General features: G+C 37.7%; 1 protein-coding gene across 1 annotated transcript in view; it reads left to right on the top strand.

The window, feature by feature from the left end:
• The first annotated feature begins 11,971 nt into the window (after window positions 1-11,971).
• Window positions 11,972-21,771, top strand: part of DENND4A (DENN/MADD domain containing 4A) — a 29,759-nt gene continuing 19,959 nt past the window's right edge. Inside the window, exons 1-6 of the mRNA XM_010190879.1 lie at window positions 11,972-12,297; window positions 12,902-13,151; window positions 14,731-14,800; window positions 16,355-16,524; window positions 17,214-17,455; window positions 18,584-18,650. Of these exons, the coding sequence (XP_010189181.1) occupies window positions 11,990-12,297; window positions 12,902-13,151; window positions 14,731-14,800; window positions 16,355-16,524; window positions 17,214-17,455; window positions 18,584-18,650 (1,107 nt within the window). The 5' untranslated portion in view covers window positions 11,972-11,989. The remainder of the gene's footprint in view (window positions 12,298-12,901; window positions 13,152-14,730; window positions 14,801-16,354; window positions 16,525-17,213; window positions 17,456-18,583; window positions 18,651-21,771) is intronic.

Here is a 21,771-nt window from a genome sequence, read left to right as displayed (position 1 = left end):
GAGCTGCTCGGGGGGAAACCGGCCGAGCTGTGTGTGTGTTCCCCCAAATAAACGTGCGATTTTTCTTTCCGTGCGGCAGCTGGAATCGCACAGGTAGCGGTCAAGCCTTGTGCGTGCGTAATTTTTATTGCGAATTTCCCTTTGGCTCCCGCAGCCGGGGTTACTGTACACCTGGATTAATGCGACGCCCTGGATACGATGGTAAAAATTAGCCCTGACATTTTTATCTTTGTTCCGTCACGATGTCTGCATGTAGCATAAGTTGCTGGCCAGGGGATGATGATATTTAATAACTTCCTAGTGATGGTGGTTATTCTGGAGTCATTTCAAAGGGGCTGCATTTAAAAATGTGCCGCCTCCGAGAATGTTGATTAGCTAAAAATGAGGTCTTGGCTTGGCGCTTAGTTCTGAAGTTGAATTTTTTTGAATTAACTGGGTAGAAGTGTAGCGTTCCGGGCAGCTTTTTACTTCATTTCACAATTTTTTCTGGAACTGTTGCTCAACGAGAGGTTTCCGTAAAGAGTGTTACATTACAGTACTTAATCTTTCACTTTCTGAATGATTAAACACAAATATTTAATCTTGGCATGTGTCTGTGGTGGTTTAGGAAGACTAATTGAGTTAGTCTAGCCAGGGAAGGTCGAGGGGGAGTAAATGGATTATTTCTGGTGTGTGTGTCTAGCATGCAAGTCTTACTTTGTAAGTGTCTCCTGTTTTTCCCATTCTTTTTAAAAAATTCATATATTTAGAGTACTGGTGAAACTTGATCTTGCTTTTAGAGTACTGAGGAGTTTGTAAGGTCATTTACAGTGAACCTTAAAGTGGAACTGCATCTCTGGTACACGCAGCTAAGTTTTCTTGGGGTAATTGTGACTTGGCATTGAAATTGTTTAATTATCAAAAATGGAGCATTAAGAGGTTTTGTGGTTAGCTTTTGGGGAGGGGGAAAATTGCATGGAGCCTTAAAGACAGAACAAAAAAGACTTAGCTTCTCCACAGCCTTAAGAGCTTGTGTGAGGTATATGTTTTACTTATTTTAGAAACATTAGGGTGCAGCTGGGTGAGGTGCTTTCCTCAAGTTCATGAGCAGCCTTTGCTCCTTTGGAACCAAACGGGCTTTACCCAATGCCCTCTTCTAAATAGTGACTTTACTAGAAACAAGCACAAAAGGTAAGATTTGGTTGTGCAAGCAGTAAGCCAAAAGGCTCTAGGACCATTTGTAAAAATACAGGCTTACTTAGAAATGTTTTTCTAGTATTAAGGATTTTCATAGGCGTGAATTTTCGTGCTTTTTGTAGCAGTGTGGTTGTAGAACCGTATTTCTGGTGAACAGTTTGTTCCATATGCTTCACTTGGATAGAACACTGGTATGGAGCTTAATGGAATTTCTATATGTGTTAATGGCAATATTAGCAATTTTGTAGTTACACAGCCAGAGTTAATTATTAGTTAGTGAAAGCATAAATATTGACATAGCCTGGCACATACTCTAGGGCTCAGGTGAGTGTAGCTGGTTCAGGTCAAGCATTAGGAACAATGTAAATAACCTGGTCCTATTTAAGATAAGTGCTTGAAGGGAAAGTAGTAAGGTAGAGAGCAGAGCCCAGCTGGTGCTCTAAAGAGGTTGTCTTAGGAAGGTATTGGGTGAATATTACTGGTTTATGTCACTTTTACAAAGGAGTTGTGGACACCACTGTTCAGAAGCCAGTCTGGCAATTTTTAGTCTGCAGGATTTTGCATTGAAGGATTTATTGATTTCTAGGTGAATTTCCACTGTAGTGTGTGATGGAGAAAACTGTCTTGTGACTCTTCAGTAAGGGAAAATGCTATCTTGACCAAGCTGATACGAGATTTGTTAACCTTGAGGTTTTAAAACTGGAAAAAGAAATTTGCAGTGTCATTTAAATATTCAACATCCCTTTTTGATTTCCATCATACTTCCTAGCAACTGAACTGGAGTTAGTTTTGCAAGTCATAGTAGGTTGAAATGCTTTTTATAACCATGGCTGTAGAAGCAGTTGCACTCATGGTCAAACACCAGCAGGCTGTGGAAAGGGAATAGTACAATAAATACTTAGTCAAAACCTTCTGCAATCTTAAATACCTCCTGAAATGAGAACTTGTCTTTCCATTCCTTGTCCTTTGCTCAACTTTGACCTTAGGTTTTTAAATATGGTGTCGGCATGACCAAAAGTTGGAGGCTGAAATGTTGCACAATTTATGTTGGATTGTAAAAAAAAATAAAAAATCGAGGTAACTCTGTAACCTTGTTCAAACACAATGTTGGAGGTATTGGTGATTCTGAGTATCTTACTGTCTGACACAGGGTTCCAGTAGCTCAGGTTTTGATACTGTGGATTTCAGGTATTTATTCTGAAATTTCGACCCAAACAATTTCTATGTAAGTGCCTTAACAAAACATGATGCAATTTCTGTGGTTCGACCCAAATAATTTCCATGTAAGTGCCTTAACAAAACGTGATGCAATTTCTGTGGATTGGTGTATTTCCAGTATGATTCTCTTTGTTAAAGAATTTAAATTGGGCTTCTCTGTGAATTATTCAAATTTCAGTTTTTTTTTAATGCTGACTCAAAAAAAAACCCCAAACAACAACAAACTCCTCGCCTAGCCTGCCCCCCTGCCTTTGCAATCTGTCCTCAGCCAGACCCTATAAAGATTTTGCACCTTTGAAGAAAGTTTAGGTTGAGCTTGTGCAAAAAGCAAGGGTAGAGATGAGCTTTAGAAGGCTGGGTTGTCCTTGTCCCTCATCCTTCTGCTGTAGCCTCACTGGGTGGTCTTAGCCAAGAGCACGGAAAAGCCATATCTGCCCTTATACATCAATTCTGAGTATAAATAATACTTGCTACTGCGAGCACAATTCATGATAGCAGTTGTATGCCATGCTAAAAGCAGCAAATCCTTGCAAATCCTCTGCAAGCTAAAGCCAGTTATGCATTGCCTTAATTGAGGGTAGCTAACAGGTAAGAAGTGAGTATGTATAAACAGTGAGTGCATCACCACTGTTCAATTATTTAAAATTAGCTATTTCTAACAGTGCTACTGACCAAGTAATTACTTAAAGTAAATGAGGTTCTTTGCTATATTGCATAATCAGTCTTGGATGTTTTCTGCTACCCTTCAGTTCAGGCTTAGTCTATGCCTGGGCTGTGGCTGATCTGGAAATACTCTGCTGATGTATGTATGCTTATAAAGTGTCCCCACAGACTATAGAGTCAAAATTAAAATGTGCAGTGAGGGCTACGTGAGGCGGTGATGCTGAGAGCTTTGATCTATAGCAGTCATTTTGGTAGCAGTCTATGATGCAGAAATAGTCATTGGTAGTTCCCCAAAGAGCTCAGAAACAGCACCAGGAGGAAATTGTGGAGAAGAAGTGGAAATGAAAGACTTCAGAAAGCATTGGCCCTGCTCTTTTAAATGGCGTATTTTTACCTTTTCAAATTGTACTTTTGTGTATTAGATACAGGGTTACTGTAGACGCTGAAACAGAGGGAGATTGAAGTAAGCAATAATGGGGGGGGAGTGAAAGAAGGAACTATGGTATAAAAATAGGATGCAAAGAGTAAAGAGGATTGTTAGAAGCAAGTTAGTCAATTATAACCTTGCTGTTTACCTTTTGCTTTAAAATTTTGACTTTTTAAATTTAAGGTCAGCAAAAAAAATCATTAATACTAATTATTCAAGTTATTTCGGTTTAGCAATCTGTAATAACAGTGGGCAAGCAGTAAGAGTGTCGTGTAAGTTGTATGTACATATATGCAAATGAAAAAGTCCCAAGAGGAAACCCCCACTGTTTTTGTGTGCAAGCGTTATGCAAAGCGAAGGGGATTGTGGGCTGGACTCTTGAGTTTTGGGTTTGTCTTGACCTTCAGAAGAAACTTTTGGGTTTGAGGAATTATTCTCAGTTTTACTACCGAGATCAGGATCTGGTCCAGCCTCAGTAGCTTCTGTACCTCATCAAACTTGTCTGTGTGATATTTTGACTGTAAAATCAGAGTGAGAGAGGCAGTGCTGTTCAGATCCTGCGAGCGCAAAAGTAATTGGGCTCAGCACAGCGCTGTCAGTTTGCTAGTTAACCTAGTGGGGAAACTCTCAGCAATTTGTAGCTGAGCTGGTAGCAGCACATTCACATTTATTTTTCTGTGGGGTGGATGGTGGCCACTTTGCTAACTGGATGTAGAGATTTAATCGATGGGGGGGTATTAGTCAGTGCTGTCTCACCATGAAACCCTTCCACTGTGGTGTAGATCTGGTGTAAGTGCAAATGGCATTTACAGCCCTGCAGTTGCAGTCTATGCATGTCATCCACTCGGTCTCTGTAATTTGCAGCATGGCTGGGTCCAGTTTTTTAACTTATAGGACATTTTGTCGAATTTAAGTGTATTTTAAAATGTAGCAAAAATGTTAGAAACAATTCCCACTTTTTTCCTCCACCACTCCATGAATTCAACATTTTTATGTAGATAGAGAATGGCCTCAAAACTAAACTGAGGTTGGCCTGCGTGTCCAAAAACATCTGGGTGAAAGCAGACCACTTCTGTCACTCTTGGTGGGTGCACTTTGTCATTTTCAGTGACAAATGTTGGGTCTGAAGCTCAATATTGGAAGATTTGCTGCTTTCTTTTGCTTTTATCTACTGCGCCAAGGAAAACAGAACATTGTTTGGGGGACTTCTCCTTTTAAAAAGTCGTTGTATAATAAGTAGTTGTACAAAAAACATGGACTAGCTGCCCTCCTGAACTGTGTTTTGGATGAAGTAATATTTACATTTTATAGTGTTTGCCTTGGCTTCTTTCCCTCTCACTTGCTATAAATTGTTTTCTGCATCCCTCCCTACAAACACAGTTGTACTACAGAAGTTATTTCCGTTCTGACTGCAGCAATCCCACTGCATCTAGATTAGCCTCTGAATTTAAGCCTAATTTTTCTTTCATCCTAGGCATTGCTGAACAAATCTGCTTGTCCCTCAGTTGTTGGCCTGCATTCCTATTTTCTGCTCCCAAACTTGTCTTGTGTTCTGTCCTTGTGCTCTCATCCAGCACTTTTCTGTTTCCCGGGCACCTCTTAGAGATCCTTTGTTGCCAAATTTTCTGAGCTCTCTTGATTTATCTCCTCTGCTGTTTGAATGAGAGTGTGTTAACCATGAGTTGGTACAGATGATTGTGAACGGACCTGAAAAACACTTGATAGCAATTCTGGTCTAGTGATGTAGGGGCAGAACAACATTGGGCTTTTTCTTGTTTGGGTTGGTTTTGGTTTTGGTTTTTTTAATATGCCAAAACATTTCTTAGCACTAGTACTGCTATTGATGCAGCACTAAAGGGAGTGTAGTGGAGGCCAGTGGGTTCTTGTTAATTACTGCGTTGTTTGATGTTATTGAGTGCAAATGTATGCAATAGGATCTAAAAAGCAATGCAATTGGTCACTTTAGCCCTACTTGCTACCAACTTTCTCTGCTGCTGTCTTTAGTTTAACTGCAGTAGTAGGAAATGTGAAGAAAAAGTATAGACAATAAAAAATAAATGCTATGAGAAGTTCTGGTTGTATTGGGGTAATAATGTAGGTCCTTTGCATCTCTTCTTCAACAAGTAGATCTCTTATTTGGTAGATGGAAAACAAACTAGTTGTAAATAGTCCTACAGTCCTCCAAGCTGCAGTACTACTAAATAGAGCTGCAAGTACGCTGGCAGTGGTTTTCACTGTGTTCCTTGTGATGCATAAATGTGTATTTTTCTTCTTCTTTCCTTTAACTCTCCTCATTGTCTTTCCAGATAGTTGATTAGGAAAGATGGTTTTTGAAGTGTCCATAGGGAAATTATTCACATGCTAATGCTGCTTATTTTTTTTAGACTGTATTTGCAACTGTGCTTGAGGTCTGCAGGTGATTCCTAAAATTATAATTTCTGACACTCCTGGAAACTACATGACGGAGCAGGTCACTGAACAGAAGTATGCGGTGCTACTGCTGCAAGCTCTCTTTGTAGTCTTGTGTAAAAATGTTCAAAGTCAGTTACTGGAGAAGAACTGACTGTAACTGGTACCATAGCCCATAGAGCCGTATGGGTTGCAAACCCCTGCACCAGGGGCTGGATTCGCTCTCCAGGCCGTAATAAACTAACAGCGCTGATCGCTTCTGCGTGTCTGAAACAAGTTATTTTGTATGCTGGGGTTATGAGCAGAACCTTGAATTCATGGTCCCAAATATATTATTCTGATAATGAAGTGTAGTTTTTTCCCCCGAATGTTTCCACTTCAGGAAGAGAAACAAATCTTTCATGGTTTGCATAAACCCTCCTGAGATGTGTTTCTTCCCAGCCTTGCTTATGTTACACTTTCTTTTTTGAAGTCTTCTCATGGTAATCTTCTAAGAGTGTTCTCCAAGTCTTGGCAAATAGAAGCCTCATTTATACAAAATTTATTTTTGACTACAGCCTTGCTGATGCTAATGAGTCGTTCTGGGAGATTGACGGCTGAGCGTGTCTCTGGTGAGGTATTCTCAGTCCCAAGGTGGAAAGTTGTTGCTTCAAAATGCTTCGATGTGGCACAGGCTGCCTGGCTTGCACATACCTCAGTGTAAAACATGAGCTCAAGCTGTCTGTGGTCATACTAGCGTTTAAAAGTGGTCATACTGGTGTTTAGCATATCTGAAGAACAACAGTGAATTGTGACAGTAAATGGCAAGAAAACTGTGTAAATGGCAGTGTGACTGGTACAGTGGAGTGTGCAGTAAGTGTAACTTTGAACAAAAGCGTACATTGTTTAATTTTGGGTTTTTTTTCCTGTTTCCATAGGGAATGAAACTTTAACAAGAAGTCTACATTGAAGCCTGGCTGACAGCAAGAGAGGCAAATTGTAGAAGCAATGCCCTGATGAAAAGGTAGGGAATGCGCTGAAAGAGTTTTCAACAGGCTTGTCTTCCGACTTGAGAGAATTCCTGTGATATTTCAGGTGCTGCTGCTTTGTTTCTAGGATTATTTGCTTGCTGTGAAGAAAACACTGAGGTGAAAAGGCTTCTCTGCTTTTGCCAGGCAACTTTGGAAGTACAGGGCTGGGATGAAGGTTTTTCCCCGTGTAACTGCAGTTATTCACATGTTCTTGACGCTGTTGAGCTCTCATGTGATTTGTGCAGTGTCATGGCTGAGAAATGGTTCGGAGTAGCTGTAGCAGGACTGACTGATCCAGTTAACTTCATTTTGCTCTTGCATGACTGGCCTCCGTGTTTGTGTGCTGGCAGCATACTTCAGCAGTACACATAGGAGGCTGAAATGCTCTTAGAACTTTACTGGCAATTTTTGAAAAATTGATCATTGGTTTCTTTTTCTGTTCCTCTACTCTTCAAAGGGAGGAAATTCTTGGAATGTGATTATATGACGAACGCTTTAAAAATAAATCACAGTTTTTAATAAAGCTTTGAACTGTTTTTAAAAAGGTGTGTGGCAGAGCCCTACACTGGTTTCCAACCTACAGTAGGAGACATTGGTTCCTTGTTTACAAACAGAACATCTCTTTGGAGTCAGGCTAACGAAGTGTCACCTGCTTTAGGGAGCAAATAGACCTAATAACGAACTCAAATTAATGCATGATTTAATATTCTCATAGGAAAATGCAGGGAATGAAGACAAGGATGATTAAAAGATTACAAGGCCGTTGTATTTGTCTGCCAGAGGCAGACTGGTAAAACTGTCCTGTTGGAGTCGGATGGTCCTTACTGTTTGCTGTCCAGCACAGGTCACTTATCTCCTGCACACGCGAAAAGCATGCACATAAATCCTTTTTACTATCTGGGAAAGCTGGCTGCTGGAAAGAAGCTGGCACTGCTAGAGCAGTTCTGGTCTGCAGCCTGCTTACAAGTTACCTCTGCAAAAGTTTGTGGGGAGGAGCAGGTTGTATGAATTGGTATTTTTTCCATGGAAGTGGTATAGTGGATGTATAGTAAACTACTTCATGAGGCATCATTCCTGTTGCTGCTGTACAGATGGAATATATGGTACATCTGCATTGGTGCTGGACACATGATGGGGAAAAAGCTGATGTGTTCTTCCCTCCTATAGCATTAGAATGAAAAATGTGATCAGTTCAAAAAGCTTGGACACTGATTTACCTGTTCTATCTGAAAATACGTGACCTGGTATAAAATCATACCCTTCAGTTTTTGTTTGCTTTCTATATGAGAGTTGTGGATAGCTTATAGCAAATAGAAAAAAAAACTATGGTGGAAGCAAAATAAGTTGGTGTATGTGCTACTCTTTCTGAATAAAGTGGTGAGATCAAAGTCCTACCGCTATTTTATTTATCACAAAAGGGTCAGTCACATAGAACTCCTGTAAACCCCCTGATCATCTTTCTTGTAATAGCAGATTGTTTTGTACTTCGCAGCAGGCTGGTTCTCTTTTAACACTAGCAATAGATCTATAGTTTTAGAGCACAAAGCTAATTTTTCAGATTAATCTCTTTTGCACGGTTGCTTAAATGCCAGTGCCTATGAATTACAAAAGCAGTGACAGTGAAAATTATTAATCAGTATTTCCTAAACGTTTATAAAGAAATACAATTATATTAAAAATTAAATTGAGTAAACACCGAAGCTGAGTTTACCCTTTGTCTTTTAGCAAAGTAATGAAACAAGTTGTTTGTGGATCTGTGGCAGGATTAGCTGATTGTTTCCCCCTGTTCCTATATTTTTAGAAATAGCAAAAAGCTCTCTTCTCCCACATTTATACAGCCATGATCTGCAAAGTCTGTGTGTGGTTTTAATAGGTTCTTACAAGTCGCTTGTGTGGCGTCACTTTTTCTGTCGTGGGTTGGTTTTTCGATGGTTTGGTGCGATGTGTGTAATTATAATGTGCTCTGGAATAGCTTCAAGGTGAGAGTTTCTACAGAAGTTATTCAGATTTGCCAGTTTACGTGAAATTGCTTTTCACAGGATGATTATTTGTTGCTGAATTAGCTCGCATTATGTACCTTCTTTCTGGAGTCTGTTAACATGCAGGTTGCATAAATGTGCTTTCACAGTAAACAGATGTTGAAAATTTGTGTATCACAGTAGCTCTAGTAAAGTCTAAGTCAGATTGAATAAAATACCACCGAATTATTTGGATATCTTCTGCATTTTAGCCCATTTTTAGCTGCAAGCCTTTGTATCCAAAGCCAAAGAGATCTGAAGGGATGATGTATCATCAACTAGGTCTTTTTTTTTTTTTCTTCTTTTCCTCCCTTCTATAAAAGTTGCATTAAATTATGAAAGACTTGTGTATTACTTGCTTGGGAAGCGAATTTATGTGATAGCAGGTGTTTGCATGTAGGGGATTCTAATTTTAACTGGCTCTAAATGAGGAGAGCTTGTCCCAGTTTTCCTTGAAAGTGCTTTTGGGAATAAATGAGTGTTTGAATTTAAGTCTTTCGGTATAAGCTTAATATGGAATAATTAATAGTAGGGCTTAAATTGTGAGATGAGTGTGATTCTTCAGTATCATGTATATATGTATCTGTTTATTTGTAATGCTGTCTTGGCTAATTAAAATGGAATAGTGTGCTGTTAATGCACTGAAGTCATCAGGCTTACTTGCAGTTTTAACAGTCATAGTTTGTATAATTTTTGATTACTGAAATATTGTTTTCAACTTAAAAGGCATTGTGAAGCACTCCAGAAATTGGTGTAGTTTTGTGAAATAATGCTAATGAGAAAAGGAACAAAACAAAATATTTTTCTAACTGCATTTTTAAGGCAGAGTTCAGTTTTGTAGTATTTCTGCTGGTATGTACTGAGCCCATGATTACAGGGCAGTTTTCATACACATCAGTGCAAAACCTGGCCAGCTTTCAGTCTAACTTTTCTCTTTTAAAGTCTTCTAACAGAAAACTTTTTACCAGAGCTCATGATATGGAAAGCATTGAGTTTAAATTGCTTGGTTGGTAGCTTTTCCTTAGCCAACTCATATATATCAAGACATTGATATATATATGTGTGTGTGTGTGTGTAGCCCCCTCTATCTTCTGGTAAGTCTTTGACCATAGCTCTTTTCTGATCTAGGTTATTAAATACTATTTTTTTCTTTCTACATTTCTTGATCCATTTTCCAGTGATACTTTTTAAAAGCAACTGCTTATACTCTGATATGTGTGTGTATATATATATTTTTAACTTAAGAGTGAATGCTGTCCCAGTGTATTGTAGCTTTAAAAAAAAAAGTTATGGTTTATCTGTTGGTTTAGAGTGAGTGCTGGTTGGTAAAGGTAGAAAGTTTTAATCATAGGATACCATAGTTAAGTTTTATAGAGAACCATTCATGTTACAAAATGTTTAGAGCTTCAGTCATACTAGCTAGAAGATGTTAGTGTTTGGTCTTATGTTAGAGTTTAAGGATGCTTAATGAAAATTCTTTATTTCTTCATGCATTTGTTCTGGATTTGCTGAAGCCAGATGCACAGTGAAATAATAGGCAGCATATGCAGTGGTTGAATTTGTGTCTTTGCATATATCAGTCAAGGAGAAGCTTGACTTTGTAGTTATTGCTCTCATATGCTGCTAATTGAGTAAGATATTCCAGATGTTTTTGAAATAACTGAATTTAGGTTAAATTAAGCCTAGTTTTGTAACTGCATTCTCTCTTCTCTCGGAAAACAAGCTGCACAGTTATTTACAAACTGTTACATTGCTATATATTGATGATAGCTTCCCAGTAAGTGTCCCATAGAGCTTATTAACCATATAGAAAGACAGACAGGTTGGATAGTTTGTGGGTTTTTCTTGGCATTTTCTTGAATAATGTAAATAACCTTAAATTAAAAAAATGTTTTTAATTTCCTTACCCAAGTCAGCTACTCCAGCAAAATACAAACAACCTAGAAAAGTCACGAAAAGTCTTGTACCAACCATTCAGATTATTTTAAATTCTTTGTGTTGAGTTTCTGAATGTTAGCAAGCTCTTGAAACTCCTGTGTTGTAACTGTTTCTCGTATAATAAAATTTTACACCCAAACAAAATCAGTTCAACAAAAGGGAGTCTCTAATAGCCTGTCTGGTTTAAAAAGTCTGGAGCTTGATGGCAACAAACTTCCTGACGCTTCTTTAGCGAGGTTCCAGCACATATGGATGACTCAGATAAACATTTTTAGCCTGTTTCTCCATGTTCCATGAAAGAGCGAAAAGTATTTTCTTTATTTGCAAAATCAAGCTATTAAATAAGACGTGGCGTTTAAGTGACTTGCAAAGATATTCAAGAGTCTCTGACCGCTGCATTGTTTGCCAGGCCATCTTTTCATCCTGCAGGTAATACTTTGTCCTGCAGTGAGGTTTACTTGCAACATTGGTAGCAAACACTGCAAAAAAAAACCCCCCAAAACTATACAGAAAGAATTCATATATCAAGAATCTTTTTATCAGTATGTTCCAGAAAGAAAGAATGTAATTTCCCGACACAATTTGCCTGGAACAGCAAGACTGTATTCCTTTTCATTATGAAAATCTTCATGTTTTGAATGTTTTAGTTTCGCAGTGGTCTGTAGTCCATTAGAGTTGAGTTGGTTTAAATGTCTTGTATAAAAGCTGGTATGTTGCTGGCTATGGATGGGTTGTGTATCAAGGATCTGAGCCTTAAAACACTGTAAAATAGAATGGTATGAACTTCTAGCCTACTCCAAGATCAACCCTTGGTATCTGATGTAAAATCCCACAGGGTGGGATGGCTGCAAGTATTATAGTTGTATCTTTAGAATAATCAAGACAGCCTTGGTGTGTATGTTTAACGTTCAGGAAGAAAGTTAATTGCAGGTTGTGCCTTAGAAGAGCCATTCTCATGGTGAGTAGAGTGCAGCAATAGACTATACACCAAATACTATTATTGTATTATTGCAAATATTTTTGTTTTAAAAATAAACATGATTTATTATTGCTAATATCTTTTATAATTTCCTTTAAAAAATACTGATATCTGGTTTTTTCTCACCAGTTATAACGTCTTGTAATGGAAGATGGAAGACAAAGGGGCTCGTGTTGCTGACTACTTTGTTGTCGCAGGTTTAACAGATATTTCAAAACCACTAGAGGAAGAAATCCACTTCAATGATGCTTGCCATAAAATCGCTAAACCAAAAGAACCTATTACAGATGTAACAGTAATTAATAAATCTCTGGGGGAGGAGGTTCCTCAGGGTTATAAATGCATAGATGTTACTCCCTCAGGATTGTCTGCGGATCTTAATAATGGCAGTCTTGTAGGACCGCAAATATACCTTTGTTATCGCCGAGGAAGGGATAAGCCCCCTCTTACTGATTTGGGGTGAGTGATTTTTCTATTCCAGTAAGTGATTTTGGCAGTTCTGTTTGACTGATGGGGTTTATTGAACTACCATACGTTTTACTCTAAGGCAGAACTCTGAGCAGGAAGCCATTTCTTGACTTGAGCATGCTGTAACCCAGTATGGTAGGAAAAATGCACGCTGAGTGGATTTTAGTGACGAGTGTAATCCTTTGCATTTTGGAGTTTTCAAAGCCATTTATAATTTTCAGTGTATATGTTTTGGTTGAGATAAGATGCTTAACGTATTTAATACAGATTGAAAAGAGGCGAGCGGTATGACATTCTTAGGATCAGGCAATAAATCTTAGAATTGAAAATAACACTATTTTGCAGCGAACAAAACACTTAAAAGCAGTTATATGTGAGGAAAACTAGTATAGTTTCATCACAACGTTTTTCTGTTAGAATGCAGTTTTATATAATGTGACCCTAACTTGTCAGTAAAAAGACAGATTGAGGCAAGAGCTGCTGTTAGACTGGTAGTGTTCACTTAGAATTCTTTTATTAGTGTATATATTGGTATTAATGTTCAAAGTGTTAAAAAAATGTGCCTTCTAACTTTTGTTCATCCCATTTTATCTAGGGTTTTATATGATGGGAAAGAAAGAGTAAAGCAAGGTTGTGAAATAATCCAAACTACTCCATATGGCCGGCCTGCTAATATTAGTGGCAGTGCCTCATCACAGAGAGTGTACATCACTTACCGAAGAGCATCCGAAAACATGACACAAAACACGCTGGCTGTTACAGATATATGTATAATCATACCCAGTAAAGGAGAAACCCCTCCACATACATTCTGCAAGGTTGACAAGAATCTTAATAACAGTATGGTAAGATTCAAAATCTGGATTTTGAACGCTTGACATGCAGTGGTGTGGTGTTTGTGGAGTGTTTGTGATGGTTCTCAGAGTAACTGGTGACAAATTTTGATAAGCGCTCTCCAAAGATAAATCAAATCTTGGAAGAGTTGGAGGATTACATTTCTTTGTTCCTGCTTGGAACAAAGTCTTTTTGCAAGTCTTTTAGCTAATAGTCTTTTTAGTGCTGATGTAGAAATGCTGACTTCAGCTTTGGATTAGTCCTTAGAACCTGTTGTGTCTCCATCTGTATAACTGGAGGTTTTACAGGCGAGGCAGTTTCTGACACTGATTTTAATGTTGTGATGGAAATTCTGTATCTAATAACCACTTTCTGGATTGTTTTTAAACTCTTCCACTACCTATAATGCTGATTTTTAAGTGTCATTCTCCTCAGTAGTTTTACAGACTTTTTCCCTTAAGAGTGTTGCATGTGAGCGATGTTGGGTGCTGGTGACTGTAAGCCTGTTTAAATGCTTAATGTGGTTCCCATACTAGACCTGCTAAAATACACAGGCATCTCAGCACTTTATTTTGCAGAATTTAATGTGTAGGTGTCTCCTGGTTGAATCTTTCATAGGGTCCCCAAAAGTCAGCATGCTGATGAGGATGCTGACCACGTATGCGAGGAGTATCATGCAAAAAACATAATGGGAATTGATCTGGACTGGTTTTTAAATAAATGCCTGTAGACATTAACACATGGATTTTTCAATTCTACCGGTTCCTGTATTGACCAGGTTGTGGGAGTGCTGTGTAATGGAATTTCTTTCTCCCATCCCTAAAATCTTTGTGTGCCCTTAAAGGGCGCTGGTCTTTTCCATTCTGTGGCTTCCCGTGTTCTTTATTCTCATGTCCAGAAGTGGAAAACTTCAGAAATATTTAAAAACATTAATGATGCCAGAAAGGAAATTGTTGTTTAGAAGCTGCAAAAACAATGACATTATGCTCCAGTGTTGCTTTATTCCATCTGTGATTTCAGTCTGTGAATCGGGCTTAAAGATTAGCGTAATTAAAATAAAAATGCAGGCACAAAAGAAAATTAAGTATTGACTTAAAGTAATATACAAATGTAGTTAATAACAGAAATATTGAGCTCTGTGTGTGTGTATGCATAAATGTGTATATGTATGTATATCTGTCTACATACACATTTAAGCCAGAAGTTTAACAAAAAGGAAAAAGGTTTAAATATTTATATGGATGACAACTCAAAATTCTGTAGTTGTGTTAATGAATATTTTGGAGAAGAATTTCTAGATCTCATGCTTTAGTCTATAAACCAGGTCTGCTTTAGAGGTCAACTTGGACTGGTTAGCTCAGAGCTAGCAGTATTTATCTTTCAGTATTTGTTTGTGGCTATTAAAGAAAGTTGGTTGTCAGAAAGAACGGTGTAGCAGGCCCAAAATTCCTGTATCTTAATGCTCTGTGGTTTTGTGTGCTCATTATGGTTTCTTCTAAACAAGGAAGACGAGGTTTTCCTCCACTCTTTTCTGTTACATCCTTTTGTTGTGCTTTGTCATGTAATCCAACAGCTTCTTTTGTTTTACAGTGGGGCTCAGCAGTATATTTATGTTACAAAAAGTCTGTGGCAAAAACCAACACCATATCATATAAAGCAGGTACGTAACTACTATTTAGCTTTTTTTAATCTTCATTCAGGATGTACAGGCTTATTTGTAATATAATTGTAATGCATTTTTTTCCATCGAAGAATTATTTGACAAAGATGCTGTCTTGGCATTATCCAAAAGGAATCTTTCCTTGAAGAATTGGTTTAAAATAGTATCCTAAAATAAACCTTTGCATTATGTATCATGACCCTTTTGTTTTAAAATTTGCTTTTAATTGAAAGCTCGGTTGTGTTTTGGTAGGTCTGTACAAACCTGTGTGTCTCCACCTGGTTTGCTGCTGGTAACTGCCTCTTAAGGATGTATGTGTATGTATAGGTGCAGAAGCAAATATCACAAAATCATTTGGTGCATTTTCATGATAACTTTAAGCAAAATTTTGAAGAATACTGCAGTCTGCCACACTGCCCTGAACATCACTGGCATTGAGCTTTTTAAGTATTTTTGGATTGTGCATCATACTTATTTTGTTGTTTCATTTATAAGACACAATTGGATTTGCTATGGCTCTGATGAAATGTGTTGGGTTTCTTTTTTTAACCCCTGACTTTATTTGCAAGTCACGAGCATGATTCAGACTTAAGCTTTAATGCACTTAAATCCCTTTGAGGTGCTGCTCTCTGTAAACAAGAGTAGTTTAGGACTAAAAGGCGGACACCAAACATGCAAATAAAGAAAAAATTGTAAAGGCTCCACATCTGGTAGTTGCTTGCACAAAATTTTGCTTCTTGTGGGGGGGGAACCCATTACCTTTGTTGTTTACCAGTTTTTATTGCTTATTAATATTTCACAGTATATTAGAAAAGAATGTGTAATGATTGTGCTTTCTATTGCAGCAAAATCCCAAATCCCTTCATGCAATATTCACTCTTAGTTTGGAGTCCCCAGGTTGGCAATAAGAAAGGGTGGATTGCTCCAGCAGTATGATGGGATGGAAGGCCTCTATGTTAAGAGCCTCTGCCTCAGAACTTTGTGTTTTACAGCTGTGTTTAAGTCTAAACACATTAGTCTGATAGCACATTAGTGGAATCCTCAGCTGAGGTCGATCAGCATAATTAATTGGTTTGATTCTGTTGATATTTTAAAAATTATCTAGTATCTCACATTATCAGATTTTTCAGGAAACTTTTGTTGGCAAGAATTGTGTTCATAATTGAAAACATCAGTCTTATTTCTCAGTTCTTCAGGTTACCGTTTTTTCAACTAAATCTTAAATCTTTACTGGTACTAGTGATGAATGTGCACTGTTATGATAATAGCTGAGATGCACGCAACATGCAAACAGAAAAAGAGAAATTAATTCCTAGATAGTAAGTAGGACTTCAGTCCCGTGTTTTAGTCGGGTGTTTTCTCCTCAGATCTTGGAAGAGCACTGCCCCTTTACAGCCCTTCACTATGCCTGCTTTTTTACAACTTTCCTGGTCTTCTGAAGTTAGCGTATGCTCTCTTACGATTTTTCTGGGCATTTTTTACTTGAAGTGAGCTATTAAAGATACGTTTCTGCTGTTCCTTACACTATTGCCTCTTTGCAAATTGCCTTCGTAGGTTTAATATGTAGATATCCCCAAGAAGATTACGAATCATTCCCATTACCAGAATCTGTGCCTCTCTTCTGTCTACCTATGGGTGCAACGATTGAATGTTGGCCATCAAACAGCAAATACCCTCTCCCAGTTTTTTCTACGTTCGTCCTAACTGGAGCTTCTGCAGAAAAGGTATTTTGAAAGCTTAAAAAAAATCATTGTTAATAAGTTAAGTTAAAAAAAATTGGTTGTTTATCTTTTCAGGATGATGGTAACGCATATTTTCACAGACAAACTTGAATCTATTCATTTGGGTTTAATTCAAAGGCTGCTTTAAAGTGTGGCTTGCATTTATTTCACTGCTGGACTGCTGATCATATAAACCTGAACTCCTTTGCTTTCCAATCATATTACCCTTTGAAACTACAGACCTAGAAAAGTTCTGGGTGCATATACATGCAAGTGTATTATTTTGATTGCGAGCATGGAAACAACCTTCCATGCATATACTTGTTCTAAAAAGTAAATTGGATGTCAGAGGAATACTGCTTTGAGTTGCTTATAAAGGATTCCTAAAATAGCTTTGGAGGAGCAGTTGACTGTAGTTGTACTCTGTATAATCATTATTTTTCTCGCACTTAAATACTTTCATAAATTACTCTTTCTCCTATGACGTTAAGTGTTTTACATAAATAACAGACAGTCTGGATTTTCACAGCCATAAAAATATTCTGGAATAGATTGCTTCAAAAGGTGGTGCATTAATGTAACTTTTCAAACAGTAACACAGACTTGATTTTCGTGGCATGTTTGGGGTTTGTTAGATTGCTTTGAAGACTGAGGCAGATCTATTGACTTCAAATCAACTATGCTGTTTGCAGGTATACGGTGCTGCTATTCAGTTTTATGAACTGTATCCTGAAGAGCATCTCACAGAGAAACAGAAATCGCAACTGGGATTAGCAGCTGCTGTTGAGGGGAAGGCAGACGCGTGCAGAACAGTTCAAACAAATAAATGCATCTGTCTGCTCTCTCACTGGCCTTTCTTCGATGCTTTCAAGAAGTTCCTTACCTTTCTGTATCGCTACTCCATTTCTGGTCCACATGTCCTACCTATTGAGAAGTAAGTAATTTCAGACATTCCTAACAGTAATTTCACTTCTAAGTTTCCTATAACATCCTTTTGAATTTAATCACCAAACATTAAATATACTGGTTACACTGGATGAAGCACTTTACTCCGTTGATTAAATGTATCTTTACCTGCTTCCTGAAAAAGCCGAGATTTTTATTTGTTAAAGTGTCTACAAAAGTATCTCTAAAAGCCTTTTTAAATTAGCTTTGCACCATTTGCAATAGTGATTAGGAGGAAAAAGATTAGAAATCCTGTCTTATTATTGCATACATTAAGTTAGGAGAATGAAATACGAAGTTTTTCATTTTTTAAAATGTCTGTTTGTTGTGTAATGAAAGATAATAAAGTGGATTGATTTTTTTGCACTAGTAATCCTCCTCTGTTTGTGTTAAATAAACTTAAATTCTTTCTTACACAAAGGATTTCACATTTTAAAACGCAGAGGAAATCCTTGTATCCAAGGAGCTGTTGATATCTGTTTGTTTCTCCCTGAATTTCTGTTGGTTGCGTGTAGTTTCTTTTAATGAGATAATGTGTATTATCTAGAACTTTTGTGAATTTAATACATTTATAAAACTGAGAAATTACAGATTTTTTAAATTTGTATATTTGTAGTATATGAAAATAACTTTAACAAAAATCTTGTATACCATTTTGTATTTGGAAGTGAAGAAAGTGGCTGAACTTAATGAGTCTCCCTGATACTCAGCTGTGAATGTTTTTGCCGATAACCAGTGCTAGTCTCTGAGGTACAGCGCTATTTGAAGCCAGCCTCAGAAGCGTGATTGTAAGATGGTGTTGTGCTACCCAAACACCAATAATTCTACTTTCCAAATTAGGGGGAAAAAAGGCTTCTTGTAATTTTTCAGCCTCACAAACCAAGCTCATAGTCTGAAGGATGATCTGCCTGCCGTTTGGGTTGTCACTATAAGAAAAATAGGTTTTCAAGGTCAGAATATCCTTGTAAGATTTGGGGGAATATTTTTTTTACTGTCTTCTGAATAAGTATGTGCCATTTTTATATATTAATTTCTCTTACTGGCAATAATTTTGTCTTGAGGTAAAGCAGCTTAAGCTTATAAGTTCTATTAAATCAGTATTTTTCTTTTCCTCTAGACACATTTCCCATTTCATGCATAAAGTTCCTTTTCCATCCCCTCAGAGGCCAAGAATTCTGGTTCAGGTAAGTGTAAATTTCTTCTTAATGGCTATGTCTTCAGTGATGACAAAACAGCTGCTGAACGGGTCAGTAAATAGAAAATACAATTTTTATGTTGACATTTTTTTGTCCAGGATTTTTTTCTAGAATTCACAGAATTTTTACAGATTTCTCACTGCTCTGTTTCCAGTTTAGGTAAAGACTTCAGTGAGATACTGCAATTAGTTTAGTGAGCTTAGAACTTAATATTTGTTAGAGTATATGGAAATTAATGAAAAACTCTGCCAAGTCAGCATCTGGTTTGATTTTTTTTGCAGTAGCTTTTTGACTGTTCTCTTCTTGCTACTGTATGAAGGCTGAGTGTAAAATAAATAAATTTAAATTAAAAGCAGATGTGAAGTGTTATATTCATGATTACCCGTTTTCCCAAAGGGTTTCATGCTGTCCTCTACATAATGGATAGCTATCACTGAAAACTGCCAGAGCCACGCACGCTCAATGGAGCCACAGGTTATCAAATATGACCCTTCTTCTGTACTACCCACCAGACCTAGCGCATTTTACTGTGCGAGAGTGAAATGGTGTAATTGCTAGAATTAAGTTACCTCTTGTTTGAAATTTTACCCATGTCACCGTTGGTAGGAGAGAGGAAATCCTTATCTCAAAGACTTCTTAAGCAAAGTGTTATTAAATTTTATTTTTTTCTCCTCCAAAGAGGCAAAGCGGGCAGAGCCATGTTAAAATCTTACTGCTGAGAAAAGATGTCTCTATTCCGGTTGTAGTTATTCTACCAGGCCTATGGTTTTGAACAAGTAGTTATGAAATGATGTTACCCTCTGTTATTACTTGTATGAAGTAAACTATGGAGAGTCTTGTGCCATTTTCAGTCTTAATGCAGTAGCTCATAGGCTAGTGAAGCCTTTCAGAGGAAATGCAATCTTGGGTTATGTCTTTATAGAATGTATTGAATATTAAAAGCCCTCCTTAGTATACTCAGACATTCGAAAGTGACATTTATTACTGTTACTGAAAAAGGGTTTGGAAATAGTTATACTGAAGCTGTATATGACACTTCTGTCACTTTTATTACAATTTTTAAAGTTCAATCCAAAACCAAGTATTTTTACATCTTGATTGTTGTTTTTTCTGTCCACATTCATAAAATGTTGTGCTAGGGAACACCACAGATACATTTAGAGAGAACTAAAAGTGAGTTTAGAGGAAAACATTGCATTTTTTTAGTCTGGATTTTTAGGGTTTGCTGCCCAAGTATATGTGGGTTTACATCCCAGAACAGAGTCTGAGAAGACCTGGGTGTAATTGATGTGCAATTGGGTCTCTTACACCTTATTTTCAAAATGCTATGTCACGTTAGCACAACTTTAGTAGCTGATGGAGATGGAGAATGCACTGCTTTTAAAGTCAGCAGTGGTAGTTGAGGTCTACAAATGAGTACTTCAGTTGCTTTCAGGACCTTTCTGAGTTGTTTGATACTGCACTGAATAAAATCACAGGTGATGGTGATAGTATCTAAGATGTTTTCCTAAAAATAGTGTGGGAAATGCCTGTATTGGAAATTAAAAGCTTTTAAGATTCCATTTCATTGAAGAAATAGTGATTTCTCTCTGACACTTAATTTAAAACATGGTAGTCACTTGCTAAATAGTGTAGCACATCCTTCTGAGCAGTGTTGCTGTAGAATGTCTCGCAAGTGCCTATCTGCTTTCTGCAAGTGAGACCTGATCCATTTTAGTAACCACACGTATGCCAGACTGGCTGTGTAACCCTTTCTGAGATCATTCTTAGCATCTGTTACAAGTGAGAGAACATGGCATGTGCCTGACTTTTAAGTTTCAAAGAAATTACAGCCATTAGTAAAACATTCAGGAATCGCTGGTTTCCAGCTGCCGTTGTTGATAGGTTGTTTCTGATCTGAATTCTGCTGAACTCCGTTCTCCGTGTCCTACATCCCCGTATTACACAGGGCTTCCTGCTCTAATGATGCATTCACAACCTGCAAGCCTCAAGAGCATATAAAGTAATATGTATCTCCCTCTAAAGAACAGGGACAGTAAGTGCCCCTTCTGCCTAAGGGAGACATGCACTTCGAATAGATTTATCTGCATTTGCTGAAGCACACAAGTCACAGGACATTAGGCTGATGCTTCCTTTCGGAGGGTGGTTCATGAAGGTTACCTCAGGCTGAAAAAATGAGGTCTCTGAATTCTTTTACTGAACAAACTAATGGTGGCTGTTGTCACAAGGTGACTTGAAGACAAATCTAGCATGTGGAGTGGTGTGGCCATCCTCGTTTGTCAGTGAAGCTAAGTGGGGCATTAGCCTTCACAAGGAGACTCCTGTTAATGTTTTGTGTGACCAGGCACAGTGTTAGGTGCGCTTCAGCATTTATACTGCTAATTCATCTGATCTTCTGTCTCCTATTGGCAGATCATCTGCAGTGGGGTCTAAGGTGAAAGACACTCAAAAATGAAATGTTACTAAAAGTTGTCTGAACTCGCAGCTTAGTTGCAGAAGTTACTGTGACTTCCTGAATTGCTGCTGCTGCTTTTTGGTACAATAGATTTAAAATGCATGACCACTTAGCAGGGAGGATAAAGTGAACTGGTATCTTGGTACCTTGGATTTACTATGGCTGAAAACAGCAATTGAACTTGGATAAATTGATTGTGTAGCTGTATTCTTGTACTCATTTGAATCTTATCCGTGCTGAATAGATGAATGATTTCTCTTGATGGCTTATCACTGTAAGAGAGAAATGTGAATTAATAAGGTCTTTGTCTTGGATCTTCAACTAATGCAAATTTTAAAGATTCTGTCAAAGCTCAGCTGAGCTGTTTTTACCAGCTGAGAGCCTAATTCTCATGTCTTCTGAGGTAAATACTACTTTCCATTACGACCCGCCATCTCTCCCCTTCCTGATTTTTATCTGTCTCTTTCCCCCTGAATCTAAAAAGAATCTTCCTCTGGCTCCTGAAGCTGTATGTGAACAGCTGTATGTCCTCACTTCCCTTAAAATACTGAAGGCTTCATTTTGCAGCAGTTAATATATTCAATTTTTGCAGTATTAGCAAATTTAAATTCCTCTTTATGAATATGCAATGTATTAAATTCTGACTAAGAAAGG

The sequence above is a fragment of the Mesitornis unicolor genome, unplaced genomic scaffold (assembly GCF_000695765.1).
Source record: "Mesitornis unicolor isolate BGI_N332 unplaced genomic scaffold, ASM69576v1 scaffold10778, whole genome shotgun sequence".
NCBI classification, from domain to species: Eukaryota; Metazoa; Chordata; class Aves; order Mesitornithiformes; family Mesitornithidae; genus Mesitornis; species Mesitornis unicolor.
The sequence above is the reverse complement of the archived record's forward strand: the minus strand, read 5'-3'. Positions and strand labels throughout refer to the sequence as shown.